Genomic DNA, 14425 nt, shown 5'->3' on the forward strand with positions numbered 1-14425 from the left:
GCTTCCGGAGCCACTTCTCTGGCTGCAGTCCTTACCTCACAGTTGACACCTGGCCTGCCAATCTGCCGACCTCTGGTTCCTTGAGTCACTGTGTGAGGTGATGACAGATTCTTGTAATTACTTTAGATGGCAGTTGAGGCTGGCATGAGAACTCTTAGGTTATTCTTCTTTCTTTCCTTTACCAGATAACACCAGAGCATATAGTTTTTCTTTCAATCCACACACATCCCTATTCATAGAGAATAGTTGATAGTGAACACTTTCTCCTACACAATTCCAGTACTGAGCAGGGAAAACTGTGAACACAGTTAAACAAGGGCCAGTGTGTAGGACTTCTCAACATGCTTTGTAAAGGTTTTAGCTTCCTGAAGTATGCAAGCTGTTAAAGGGACAGATGTGCACATGCATTTTTTTAAAATAAAGAATGAGATAAAAACACTTCTTACTGATATTGCCATAATATTTCAAGGGGCTTTTTCAAGTCTTATCTTGTATAGCCTGAATATCAGTCGCCAGTTTCAACGTTGGGAATCACATCAAGAGTTCTTTATTAAAAAGACCAAACTATGGTACACGGGCCAGCTGCTGTGAGTTCCATGCTTTCCCAACGCCTGATTTTCCCCCCACTCATAGGAGACAGTGATGACATCTTACTGAATATGCTTTTATTTATCTATTTTTTATTGAATATACTTAAAAACCACATTCAAATGCCATAACAAAACTAGAAAAACATTTCTAGGGATGAATGAAACCAAAGAATAGATGAGAAAACTATCTGCCGTTATTTCCCAACTTCTTCTGAGTGGGGAATGCTTGTTGGCATCAGAGCACCAGAAGGCTGGACTCCTGGTCCAGTACTTACCCAAACATTTTGTGCATTCTGTAACAAGGTCCTCAGTTTGCTTGCTCCAGACAGTCAGTCGGCTCCCCCATGGGGCCATCCACAACTTGGATTACTTGCACAGACGCTCTCCAGTCCTGTGCCGGAATTGATAAGCACCACTGAAGCAAGGCAGGTAGCTGTGCCGAGGTGGAGCCGTCATAAATGTCTCGTTTTCATCCTCTGATGAACTAAACTACTGTAATTATTCTTAGTCGGAGTCACTCCTGACAACTCAGGGTGTTGACCTTGTCCTAATATCCCTTCCCACTTTCTTCCAGTCCCCCTTACTTGCTAGCATAGCTCCCTACCTCACGGAGAGGAGAGACGTTGCCAGGTAGAATACTCCCAACTTCTCTCCCTTCCCTTTCACAAATATCTGCCTTTAGTATTTCCAATGGTCTTCCCTCTTGTCTTGGAGAAACAGGCGTCCTTGTGCCTTTTCCTGGCAAACCCATCCAACCTGGTTATTGCTGTCGTTCCTTCTCAGACCCTGCGGACACCTGCTCCCATATGTTTAACCAATTTCCTCTGTCCCTACCTCACCTTATGGACACGCTCAGGTTTTCATTTGTATGTGCTCCATCTCCGACCCAAAAGGAAGAGGATACACTGAGCACGTGGTCTGTGTGTCCACATCCCACCGCTGGTTTCCCAGTCACTCCTCAATCCACCGCAGTCAGGCCTCCTCCCTCGCCTTTCTGCTAACATGCTCTTGTGAGGTATTTAACTCATGATCCCCCTACCTGCCAAAGGTAGTGGTCTTTTTTTATTTAGCCCTTAATCCTAAAACATGTGATGCCATGAAGCTTCACTCTTCCTTTGGCTTCTGGAATATCTTTCTCTTGGTTTTCCTCTTACTTGTCAAACTCATCCTTCTCTGGTTTCTCCTGGGTCACTTGCCCTGTGTCTGTCTTCTATTATTCTGTCCTAGATCCTTTTCTTTTCATACTTATACCATCTCACCTGCCAACACAGGTTCATCTCCAATCCCTAGCATCCCTCCTGGCATCAACTTCTTCTACGGCCACCTCCGACTTCCACAGTGACAGCAGACGAAGCAGGTTCAGAGCCCATAATCTCTCCCTAATTCCCTGTCTGCTCTTTTACCTATCCATATTTCCCTTCTCTGTAAATAACCACTGCCACCCTCACTCCTAACAGTATAATAACTTCATTCATTTTCCTAAGCAACCCACTTTCATGGCTCCTGGACACCACATGCAAGGGCTTCCCTAAGGATCAATTACCTTAATCTTTAAGAATAAAGTTGTATTTACTAACTAGTTAAGTTACAAGCTAAGAGGCACTATGCAGAGGAAGGGAAATAGGTAGGGCCACTGTTAAGAAAACTAGTAAGAAAAAGAAGCCATATTGACCTAGAGATTATTATTAGGAACTCTATAAAACGATAAAAATTTCTCTAGATTGTATATTCTGTACATAGGACTCCAGTTTGCTTTAATTATGAAATACTGCAGGACTACAGTGAAGAACACATGTTATGGTAAGTCAAAGGCTTCAGATCAGGAGGCAGGAGCATGGGATTCCTGCACCATTATCCTCAAAAGAGGGGCACAAAATCAAGGACATAGTAAATAATGAAAAAACTGGTGAGGACTGATTTTGGAACATTTCTAAACCACTCAATCACACAAGCACAGGGTCAGGTACTGCAACACAAGGAGAGGCTGACGACGTTAACTGATTTAATAAGCATGATCAAGCCAAAGTCATTTTAAAAAAGTCAAAGTAAATAGAAGTTGACTGAACACAGAAAGGATTAGAGTGGGATGAAATGATACCTTTTCATACTTTTAAGAAGCCTGTTTCAAAGTCAATCAGAGAAAGACAGTTATCATATGATCTCAACGACTGGAATTTGAGAAGCAAGGCAGAGGATCATAGGGAAGAGAAGAAAAAAATGAAACAAGACGAAACCAGAGAGGGAACAAACCATAAGAGACTCTTAATCTCAGGAAACAAACTGAGGTTTATGTGTTACGGTGAATGCTGTGTATTGTGTAAGACTGATGAGTCACAGACAGGTACCCCTGAAACAAATACTACGTTATATGTTAATAATAAAAAAAATGAAGCCGCCTATTTCAGGGGTGGGGACGGTGTCTTCCCCGAATGCAGACCCAGTTCATTCGCAGTATCTACTTTATGAATTATGCTTGCCCTTATCACTCTGTGCTAAACTTTGTACTCCCATCTCATATTAGATGTAATGTGAATTCTCTAAGCAAAGATCTTGCCTTGTTCCTTCCGTTCTTGGCACCCATGACCTAGTTGGTTCTCACTGAACTTGTTTAGCTCACTGAACTAAACAAAAAACAAACCAAAACAACCCCACAGCTACTTTAAAATCCCAGGTAGCCCCTTTCTGCTCCAGGCATTTTCTTTTCTTTTTTTTTTTTTAAAGATTTTATTTATTTATTTGACAGAGATAGAGACAGCCAGCGAGAGAGGGAACACAGCAGGGGGAGTGGGAGAGGAAGAAGCAGGCTCATAGTGGAGGAGCCTGATGTGGGGCTCGATCCCATAACGCTGGGATCACGCCCTGAGCAAAAGGCAGACGCTTAACCACTGTGCCACCCAGGCGCCCCTGCTCCAGGCATTTTCATTCGCTATTCAACACAGATTTACAGAGTGCCCTCTGGACCTGGCGAGCAGGCAGAGATAAAGAAACTGTGGTTCCCATTCTCCAGACACTATCTGATCACCAGGGACACAGACGTATGAACCAATTCCTGCAGTGCCTCCTAAGTGAAGACCCAGGTCTCTCCAGGTGTAGCAGAAGATGAGAGTCATTCTTTGAGTGGAAGGGCTGGAGGAGAGACAGAGTTTGAACTGCAGCTGGAAGAATGAGCGTCAGGCAAGGGCATGAGGCAAGGGGCCTGCAAGCAGTTTGGTATGGCCAGAGCCTAAAGTACGGGGACTGGGGGATGGAGTTGGAAAGGTAGGCAGGGCCAGCCCATGAGGGCTCTGACAGGAGTAGACATGCATGTTGGAAAGGGCACTTCAGAGGCAGCAGAGAGAATAAGCTGGAAGTTAAGGACTGCTGCAGCAAGCGAGGTGAGATGAATCTGCCCACTATGGAAGTGACACTTAGGACAGAGGATCTAGAAATTTAGAAAGGATTTAGAAATTTAGAAAGACTCAGGCAGTGAATCTCACGGGAGAGGTGGAGACAGAGAAGTGAACTGACTGGTAGGGTCCTGACCTGGGAGACCAAGAATAAAGGAAGAAGAACAGTTTGGGGGACAGAAGAGAATCAGTCTCGTTTTGAAAAACCAATCTCAAGATGCCTGTAGAACACCAAGGCAGGAAACTGTAAACAAGCTCTAGGAATCCATCGAGGAAACATGGTTAAGGATATAGATTTGAAAGTCATCAACACATGGTGACAAAGACTCAGACAAATGTAGATCCAAAGCCAAATATATAGCAAGGCACTGAATTCAAAATTAGAGATAAATTTATTGGATAGTTAATAGGAAATCCAACACATATCAGTTTTTAGATCAGCGTTTCTTTTTTTTTTTTAAAGATTTTATTTATTTATTTGACAGAGAGAGAGACAGCCAGCGAGAGAGGGAACACAAGCAGGCGGAGTGGGAGTGGGAGAGGAAGAAGCAGGCTCTGAGCAGAGGAGCCCGACGTGGGGCTCGATCCCAGAACACCGGGATCACACCCTGAGTCGAAGGCAGACGCTTAATGACTGAGCCACCCAGGCGCCCCTAGATCAGCGTTTCTTAACGGGGACAATTTGGCAATGTCTGGAGACATTTTTGTTGGTCACAACTTGGGGGTGAGGGGGTGAGACTGGTGGTAGCTGCTATTGTCATTTAGTGAAAAGAAGCCATTGATGCTAACCATCTTACAATACACAAGATGGTCCCCTACAATGAATTAATCCAGCCCCAAATAGTACTGAAGTGGAGAAACTCTATTCTTCATAGAAGTGCAAACAATTTGCTGGATGAAATGCTGAATCCCAGCTCCTTTGGAGCTGCTCTGCCAGGCAGGTATTAAGTAATATGTGTTGTGAAAGGCTGGGCTTGGCTTTGCCTTTCTGAGAATCTTTTAAGTACTTGAAAGAGTAAAGAAAAATAAATTCTGAAAGACCATTATTTTGGAAAAACAATGTTAATCTCCAACAAATAAACATGATTTAACATTTTGGAAAATGACCAGACAATACTTATCAAGTAACTTAAAAATGTACAAGCTTTTTTTGGGGGAATCGATCCTAAAAAAACAATCCAAAAGATTATAAAAATTACTACAACTTTCCAATCACTTTATGAGGCCAGTATCACCCTGCTCCAAAACCAAAGACATCACAAGAAACTATTTATCAATATACCTATGACACAGACACACAAAATGCTAACAAACCAAATCCAGAAACATATAAAAAGGATTATACACCATAAGCAAGCAGGTTTTATCCCAGGAATATAAGGTTGATTCAATATAGGAAGATCAATCAATGTAATACAGTGTATTAATAGAATAAATGTAGGGGAAAACCCCATGTGATTATCTCAATATGCAGAAAAAGCATTGGGTAAAATCCAGTGGCCTCTCATGATTAAAAACTAGGAATAGAAGGTAACTTCCTCAACTTGATAAAGGGCATCTACAAGAAACCCAAAGCTAACATCATACTTAATGGTGAAAAGTGCAAGCCCGGAACGAGACAAAGATATCTGTTCTCACCACTTCTATTCAACACTGTACTGGAAGTTCTAGCCAGGGCAAACTAGTTAAGAACGAGAAATAAAAGGCACTCAAACAGGAAAAGAAAAAGTAAAACTACTTCTATTTGTAGATGGCATGATCTTATATACGGAAAATCCTAAAGAATCCACAGTAAAACTATTAGAGATGATACATGAGTTAAAAAAGGTTGCAGGATACAGGGACGCCTGGGTGGCTCAGATGGTTGGGCGTCTGCCTTCGGCTCAGGTCATGATCCCAGGGTCCTGAGATTAAGTCCCTCATCAGGCTCCTTGATGGGGGGGGGGGCTGCTCCTCCCTCTCTTCCCTATGCGCTCTCTCTTGCTATCTCTTTCTGAAATAAATAATAAATAAATAAAATCTTAAAAAAAACCCAACAAGGTTGCAGGATACAATCTGAAAGTGAAATTAGAGAAAACAATTCTATTTACAGTAACATCAAAAATAAAATAAAAATAAAATAAAAAATAATAAATTACTTAGGAATACATATAATAAGGTAATTTATATTTAAAGTATAAAACGCTATGAAAGCAATTAAAGAGGACCTAAATAAATGGAAAAACATCCATGTCAGGAATTGGAAAATTTAAGATGGCCTCCAAATTGATCTATAGATTTAATGCAATCCCTATCAAGATTCCAATGGCTAGTTTTGGAGAAACGGACAAGCTGATCCTAAAATTCATATGGAAATGGCAAGGGGCCCAGAATAGTAAAAAAGTCTTGAGAAAGAACAAATTTGGAGGACTCACACTTCCCAATTTCAAAACTTACCCCAAAGTTACAGTAATCAAGACAACATGGTAGTGGCACAAGGACAGAAATATAGATCATTGGAGCAGAACTGAGAGTGCAGAAATAAGCCCACAATATCTCTGGCCAATTGATTTTTTAAAAAATTTTATTTTAAGTGGGCTCAACACCCAATGTAGGGCTTGAACTGATGACCCTGAGATTAAGAGTCATGTGCTCTACTGATTGAGCCAGCCAGGAGCCCCCAAACTGATTTTTGAGAAAGGTGCCAAGACTATTCAGTGGGGAAAAGAATAGTATTTTCAATTGCTAGGACAACTGGATATCCACCTGCCAAAGAATGAATTTGGATCCCTACTTCACATCATACATAAAAATTAACTCTAATGGATCCAATATCTAAAATTATAAAACTTAAAAAAAAAAGAGAGATTTACTTTAGAGAGAAAGAGAGAGAGCAAGCATGAACAGGAGGGGTAGAAAGAATCCCAAGTAGACTCCACGCTGAGCACAGAGCTCCACACAGGGCTCAATCTCACAATCCTGAGATCATGACCCAAGCTGAAACCAAGAGTTAGACGCTTAACTGACTGCGCCACCGAGGTGCCCCTAAAACTATGAAACTCTTAGAAGAAAATAAAGGTATAAATTACTTAAGATTAAGTAATGGTTCCTTAGAACACCTGAAGCACAAGAAAAAAACTGGACTTCATCAAAATTAAAAAACTTGTGTGCATCAAAGGGCATTACTAGAAAAGGGAAAAGCAAAAAAAAAAAAAAAAAAGTGAAAAGACAACTCACAAAATGGAAGAAAATTATTTTTGCATTTTTAAAAGATTTATTTACTTGCATGTGTGCAAGTAGGGGAGAAGTGAGGGAGAGAAAGAATCTCAAGCAGACTCACCACTGAGTGCAGAGCCCAACACAGGGCTCGATCTCAGGATTCCAAGATCATGTCCTGTGCCGAAATCAAGAGTTAGGTGCTTAACCGACTGAACCACCCTGGTGCCCCAAGAAAATTATTTTAAAATCATATATTTGATAAAGATCTGGTTTCCGGAATATATAAACAACAGCAAAAATAACCCAATTAAATAATAATAAAAAAATCTAAAAGACATTTTTTCAAAGACATACAAATGGCTACTTAGAATCTGAAAAGATGCTTAACATCATTAGTCACTAAGTAGATGCAAATCAAAACCACAATAAGATACCACTTCATACCTATGAGGGTGGCTACAATAAAAAAAAGCAGGTAACAACAAGTATTGGTGAGGATGTGGAGAAACTTCATACATTGCTGGTGGAAGGGAAAATGCTGCAGACACTTTGGAAAACAGTTTGGCAGTTCCTTAAAAGGTTCAACAGTTACCTAAGTGACCTAGCAAAACCAGCAGAAATGAAAACATGGCTATATAAAAATTTGGACAGTACCATTCATAGCAGCATTATTCATAATTGCCCCAAAGTAGAGAGAAGCCAAATTTCCATCAACTGATGAACGGATAAACAAAATGTGCCACATGTGCACAACAGAGTTCAACCAGGAAGAGTGAAGTACTGATGCATGCTACAATGTGGACAAATCTTGAAAATATTATGCTAAGTGAAAGAAGCCAGACACAAAAGGATGACACAAAAGGCCACATATTGTATGAATCAATGTACATGAAACCTCCAGAATAGGCAAATCCAGATACAGAGAGATGGGGAAGAGAGGGGGGAGGAAGAGGTGGTTTCCAGGGGACTGGGAGTAGGGGAAGAGAAGGCAGAGAATGGGGAGTGACTAACTGGCACAAAGATACCTCCACCCCCAAAGATTCTTTTTGAAAGGAGCTTCTTGGGAAGTTTATTTTTCTGTTATGAGTAAGTGCTTTTCCCAGTCATCCCAAGTTAGTTGATAAAGGCTCTGATTTAATTGTTTCATATTTTAAGAATAAGAGTCACTGTTAAATCCTTTCATTATCTAGGTGATAGCTTAGTAAAAATTTTATAGAATTTTAAGTGATTTATGATGATCCATGTGTACCTGTTTATGTTTTCATAGGCAACATGCCACTAAATTACTAGCTTTGGTACCAAAAGCAATAGTCACATATATAACACTTTAGTATGACAGCAGTTTTGTTTTGTGTCTTTTTGTTTTTTTTTTAAAAGATTTTATTTATTTGACAGAGAGAGAGGCAGCAAGAGAGGGAACACAAGCAGGCGGAGTGGGAGAGGGAGAAGCAGGCTTCCCGCTGAGCAGGGAGCCCAATGCGGGGCTCGATCCCAGAATGCTGGGATCATGACCTGAGCCGAAGGCAGATGCTTAATGACCGAGCCACCCAGGTGCCCCAGCAGTTTTGTTTTAAAACGAGAATCAGGTTGAATGTGACTTTTATTTAAACTAAGATTTATCCCTGTGCATTCATAAAACACTGATACACTAGTACCGTATTTCCTTTATTCTGTTTGATTACACACTTACTGAAAGGTAAATATACAGATCAAATGATGAGACTTCATGTTTCAGTAAAAGGTAAAAAAAAAAAACCCACCTTGTCTTTTTACTTACTGCATCATGAAATAGAATTTTTTTTAAGGGTGGGGAGGGTGAGGGGCAGAGGGAGAGAGAGAATCTTTACGCAGGCTCCATGCCCAGCACTGAGCCCAATGAGGGGCTTGATCTCACAACCATGAGATCATGACCTGAGCTAAAATCAAGAGTTGGATGCTTCACCGATTGAGCCACCCAGGTGCCTGATGAAACAGAATTTTTTAATCAGAACAACTAGATAGGATCCTTTTCTGGAGCTGACCTAAAAGAAGTTAACTGGAATTATAGATTTTTTGGTTTCTGTTATCTATTTACTATACACTTCCAACCAGGAATAGTGCAATAATGAGACACTCTGAAATCCATAATCCTAAAAAAAAAAAAAAAAAAAAAAAGGAGGTGGTGGTGGTGGAGGGGATTATACAAAAAGACCACATATCACAAGGTAAGAGGTTAAAATGACTGGGTATGTAATATTTTTTAAAACCTTCATTTTAGGGGCACCTGGGTGGCTCAGTTGTTAAGCGTCTGCCTTTGGCTCAGGGCGTGATCCCAGAGTCCTGGGATCGAGCCCCACATCAGGCTCCTCTGCTGGGAGCCTGTTTCTTCCTCTTCCACTCCCCCTGCTTGTGTTCCCTCTCTCGCTGGCTGGCTCTCTGTCAAATAAATAAATAAAATCTTAAAAACAAAACAAAACAAAACCCCCGCAAAAAAACCTTCACTTTAGGTCAGCACAAACATCCTTTATTTTTTTCCCCTATTTTCAGTAGCATTTCGTTTTGAGGTTTAACATAGCAAGCCAGTATGAAGTTCTACAATTCAGTCCAGCAGACCCCTGACCCCCAGTTTCACTTCCCCCGGGTACAGTTATCCTCCATCAGATCCAGAAGCATATGATCGTCCTCCGGATGTATCCTCAGGAGATCAATAACAGCCTCATGCTGTGTCCCAGTGTCTACATGTCGTCTCATCGCACAGGCATTTTATCATCTCACATTATCACAAAAAAGGTGAGTACAGTACAGTAAGATTTTGAGACAGATCACGTTCACATACCTTTTATCACAGTCTATTGTTGTAAGTGTTCTATTTTATTATCAGTTATTGTTGTTCATCTCTTACTGTGCCTAATTTATGAATTAAACTTAATCACAGGTATGTTTGTATAAGAAAAAAACAGAATATACAGGTTTCGGTACTATCCATAGTTTCAGGCATCCACTGGGGGTTTTGGAATGTGTCCCCTGAATAAGGGATACCACTGTAATCCTGGATTCAGAGTCATTTTAAGATGAAAATGGAAACAAGTTTAAGAAAAATATTTTTTTTCTGTAACATCTCAATCATCTGCTTGTTGACCCTTTCTTAGTCGACAGGTGGATATCCATCCTGTTGCAGATATACACTTAGCTGACAGTGATCTCGGAAAGGAAACTCTGCATTTGAATTTGTTCTTGTCGGTGAGCCCTCTTAACTACAGATCCCAACAGTTAAAACCAGAAATAGACAGGACTGCCTAACTCAAGCTCTAACTGAAACCTGTTGTTCTTATTTCTTATCATACTTTCTTGACGCATTGATGAAGAGGTTTTGCAATGACCAGAACATCGTAACCACCAGGCCAGAAAAGCCTGAATAACAACAGAATGCCTAGAAAGACCACATCCCACACATCCCCTCCCCGCCCACGATCATGTGATGCACACATACCTGACCCCCCCACCTGTGATCACACACTGTCTGTTCTTTGGCACGTACCCCTCTGAACCTCTCCCTATAAAACTCTAGGTGTCCAGCTTGCAGGCTGAGAGGTCAGGTAAGGCTTGAGCCTGCCACCTCCTCTGGCTGCTGGCACCGGAAAGAAATTTCTCTTTCTCTTTTCCAAATCCTGGTCTCTTGAGTTACTGGCTTCTCTTGTGCTGAATTGATCCGAGTTTGTTCGGCCACAGTGCTGGCAAACCCAGCCGGAGTTGTGCTTTTGATTTGTCCAGCCCGCTAGGGATTCCTGGGGATGGAGCACTTGGCCTCAAAGGGCACCAAAGTTTTTCCGTTGGTTTCCGGAGTTACTGGCTGAGAGAGATCTTTGGGTAACATCCTTACATTATCTAAATGAGGTGGATAATGTGGTGGATACCTAGAGCTTCTGAAAAACCTATCCCTCATCAACCTTGGGTGCATTTTGATAGGCAGCAGGTATACCTCTAATTCTTTGCTGTGAAACAATTTCAATAGTGATAAAACTGAAGTACAGTGCTGGTATCCTTTGCTTTTTGCTTTTCAGAACTGCCGATAGCTTTTTCCAGATGAAAGCTGTTTGGACAGCATCCACTGTAGCTGCCTGTAACTGGGTTCTGCCCGTGAAATAACATGCCCATCAGATAGATGGGTTTGCAGACTTGTCCTTTCTAATTCAATTTAGCGTCTCCATTCCTTGATGTTACCGTTGCTGTGAAGTCATTCCATTTCATTTTTACCTTGGTTGCAAGAGCTTTCAAAGGTTCATCTCCTTTGGCTCCAAGCTCGTCAATAATCCTGAAATTTGGCAAATTCCTGAGTTTTTCAGACCCTGCTTTAAATACAGACCCTCTCTGTAAGAGGCCCAGTCGTGGGATCTCACCCAGAAATCAGCTTGGCCTCACAGTCAGGCAGTTCTCCCCACAGGAAGGGCCAAGATTTCCCACAGTTCTCCCAAAGGCTTGTGGTTGGAACATCCCAGAGTTTCTTGGATAACTAGCCCTCCCCCTCCCCCAAGAGGCCTCCCCTACTACCCCATGCCAGGGGGCTGTGGGGCAGCCTCCACCTGGATCTCTGCTCAGCAGGTGTGCTGGGAGTCTGCTGTGAGCCGGCAGGCCTCAGGCTCTCCTAGCTTCAGCCCAGGGCTGAAATTCAGGGTGGGAAGAGGCTCCATCTCCCCCACCCAAGACCTCAGGTTGGGAGACCCTGGCAGCTGGGCCTCAACACTTGGCCTGGAGGCCAACAAAGCTCCTCTGAGTTGCCTGGGCCACACTGGGCCACAGAGTTTCTTTTTGGGGTGATGAAAATTTTCTGGAATAAGATCGTGGTGTTAGTCACACAACCTTGTGAATATATTACAAAACCCACTGAACTGTACCCTTTAAAATGGTGGATTTTACCATATGTGAATTATATCTCAAAAACAAAAAAGATTTACTACTGCAGAACTATAATATTTAAAAGTGAGAAACATCCAACAGGGTAATCACGATTATATAAACTACTGGATTGTAATATGGAAAATACTAATGCTGAATGGTTTGTAAAGTCGAATACAAAATGGCCTCTACAAGGAGCTTGCCATGCCCACTTTGAGCTGGTTTTTCTAACTATTTTTACAAATGAGTAAACTGAGGCTTCCAGGACTAAGGATCTTACCCAGCAGGACACAAAGAGTGGCGGAAAAGGAATTCCACCCCTGCTGGTCAGGCCCCGGGGGTTGGTTACCCACAGAACACCTCCTCAATTGTAATTTCCATTGTTATTTAAAACCAGACTTTGGGGTTTTGGAATTTTGTTTCCTCCAGGAAGTTTTCACAGTTTTCTTTCCTCCTTGCTGTTTCAGTTACGAGACAAGGGCTGTAGATTACCCGACGGGGGAAGGGGGTGGTACCACGGTTTCTGAGGTCAGCGGGGGCGGGGCGCGACAAGGCTTCCAGGACCCCGAAGGCACGGCTTTCTCGCTCAGACGCAACTCGGGCGTCGAGAGGTTAACTCGGAACGCCTGGGTTCAAACCGGAGCTCTGCCACTGACTAGTTCCGTAGTTACCTTGGGCCAGCGAAACGTCACGAGGCCTCTTTCTGCGTCTGACAAAGGTACGCCTACCTACCTCACAGGGCTGGTGGGAGGAGAACTTAGTTAAGCCTTGTAAAACAGCATAGCGCGGAGCACTCAGTACGCGCTCAAGGTGCGTTAGCTGTTCTCACAACCTGAACTTTCAGGGAAACGGCCACCAAGGTTCCGCGGTCCAGCCAGAGGCAGGTATCGTGTGCCACTTTCAGCAACAGGGCTTAAAAAACGCTCCTTCGAGTCCGACACAGAGCGGCGACACTCGGGGTCTCCTCACCTCCCCCCGTTTACGGCCGCAGAACCGACCTGACAGGACGAGCCGGGCGGTACACGCCCAACGAGCCGGTACACCCGGAGCTGGCCGGCCCAGCCCCCCACCCACGCCCCGGTCAGGCCGGCGTTCCACGTGCTCCGCTGCTCCCCGCCCCTTTCTCGAGCCTTCCCCCCACGGCCCATCCCACCCCGAGCTCTGTGGGGGGAGCAGCAGCAGACCCCGGACCGACGCCAATGGCCACCGCCGTCAGCAGACACTTACTATTAGAGGGTCCTTTCCGGCTCTTCCTCAGGGCCGGGACCGGCAGGAGTACGGGCTAAGCGTGGAAGGACCCGGAAAGACCACGGTGTCGCGTCTGCCAGTTAGTTGCGTCCGTTTTTTGTGTTGTCGCAGCGGATAGGACTAGGCGGCCGCCCTTTCCTTCTCATTGGTCGTGGCTTCTGACTGTCTACACCAATAGGATGGACTTAGGGGGAGGGCGGAGATTGGAGCTCGGCTCCGCCCAGGCCAGGCGAGGGGGCCGCGTGTCGGCCGGCGAGTCTCGGGCGGGGCCGAGTATTTTTGGGGCGTGGTCAGGCAGTTTGGGGTGGGGCCGGGCGCGTTGGGGGCGGGGCCGGGCAGGGTAGAAGGCTGAGTTCTGATACCGGAAGCTCGGAGGGAGCGAACTCTTCTGAAGAAGTGGTTACCTGACCCGGCAACGGGTACCTTCTCTGTCCGCAGGCAACTGATCGAGCCCGGAGTGGTCCTCTCGCCGTCCTGGGTTACTATCTTTAAACCGGAGACGTGGGGGGAGGAAAGATTTTACTGTGGGAAAGACAAAGGAGTTTCTGAGATGAGAGAAAACAGGTGGTGACGTCTTGGGCAGTGACCTCAGGTGGCTGAGGCTGCTGACCCGAGGTCTGTATGGATCCAAGGTGCAGAGGAGCGTGGCCTCAAGGGTCGTCATGGAGGGTCACTTCTAGGTCTAGTTCTGTTTTCCTGCTTTGCCGTGTGAGAGAGTCTCTTCTCTTTTTTGTGCCTTCATTTCTTCTGTTGAACAGTGAGGTTGATCTGATGTTCTGATGTTCTCTCCAGCGCAAAATTTGTTCGTACGACTAATATTTCCAGAGTGTTCTCTGTGTGCTGTGACCGTTCCAGATATCAGCTGTCAGCTCTCAGAACTTCTAGAAGACTGTGATGGGCACTTGGCCAAAAGTGACAGTTTTGTGAGAAGATCTGGGTTCAATTAAGCCAGGCTTGGGGGAGGGGGAAGAAAACAAAATTAAGCAAATAGGCCAAGCTTGGTTGTTGCCACTAGCAGACCTGGCGCACCATGTGCCTTGTTAACCCGGGTCCCTGTGAGTGGCTGGACCAATTAGAAAGTAGGTCGTGTGGTTTATCAGTTGTATCTCAGTGTGAAAGCATTTCAATCAA

General features: G+C 43.9%; 1 protein-coding gene across 7 annotated transcripts in view; it reads right to left on the reverse strand.

Moving 5' to 3' along the window:
- The window catches only part of DCAF4 (DDB1 and CUL4 associated factor 4), a 30558-nt gene extending 17160 nt beyond the window's left edge, over positions 1–13398 (reverse strand). For 2 of the 7 annotated variants that reach the window (XM_040641694.1, XM_040641692.1), the window contains exons 1-2: positions 13274–13398; positions 866–981 (exon numbers count right to left, since the gene is read on the reverse strand). In XM_040641694.1, the coding sequence (XP_040497628.1) occupies positions 866–944 (79 nt within the window). In that variant the 5' untranslated portion in view covers positions 945–981; positions 13274–13398. Of the gene's footprint in view, positions 1–35; positions 230–865; positions 1024–13273 lie in introns of those variants that run through there. The other 5 variants (XM_040641693.1, XM_040641697.1, XM_040641695.1 and 2 more) reach the window with 5 other exon arrangements.
- Positions 13399–14425: the final 1027 nt, after the last annotated feature.

This window comes from Ursus maritimus, unplaced genomic scaffold (assembly GCF_017311325.1).
Source record: "Ursus maritimus isolate PB19 unplaced genomic scaffold, ASM1731132v1 scaffold_25, whole genome shotgun sequence".
Taxonomy (NCBI): Eukaryota; Metazoa; Chordata; class Mammalia; order Carnivora; family Ursidae; genus Ursus; species Ursus maritimus.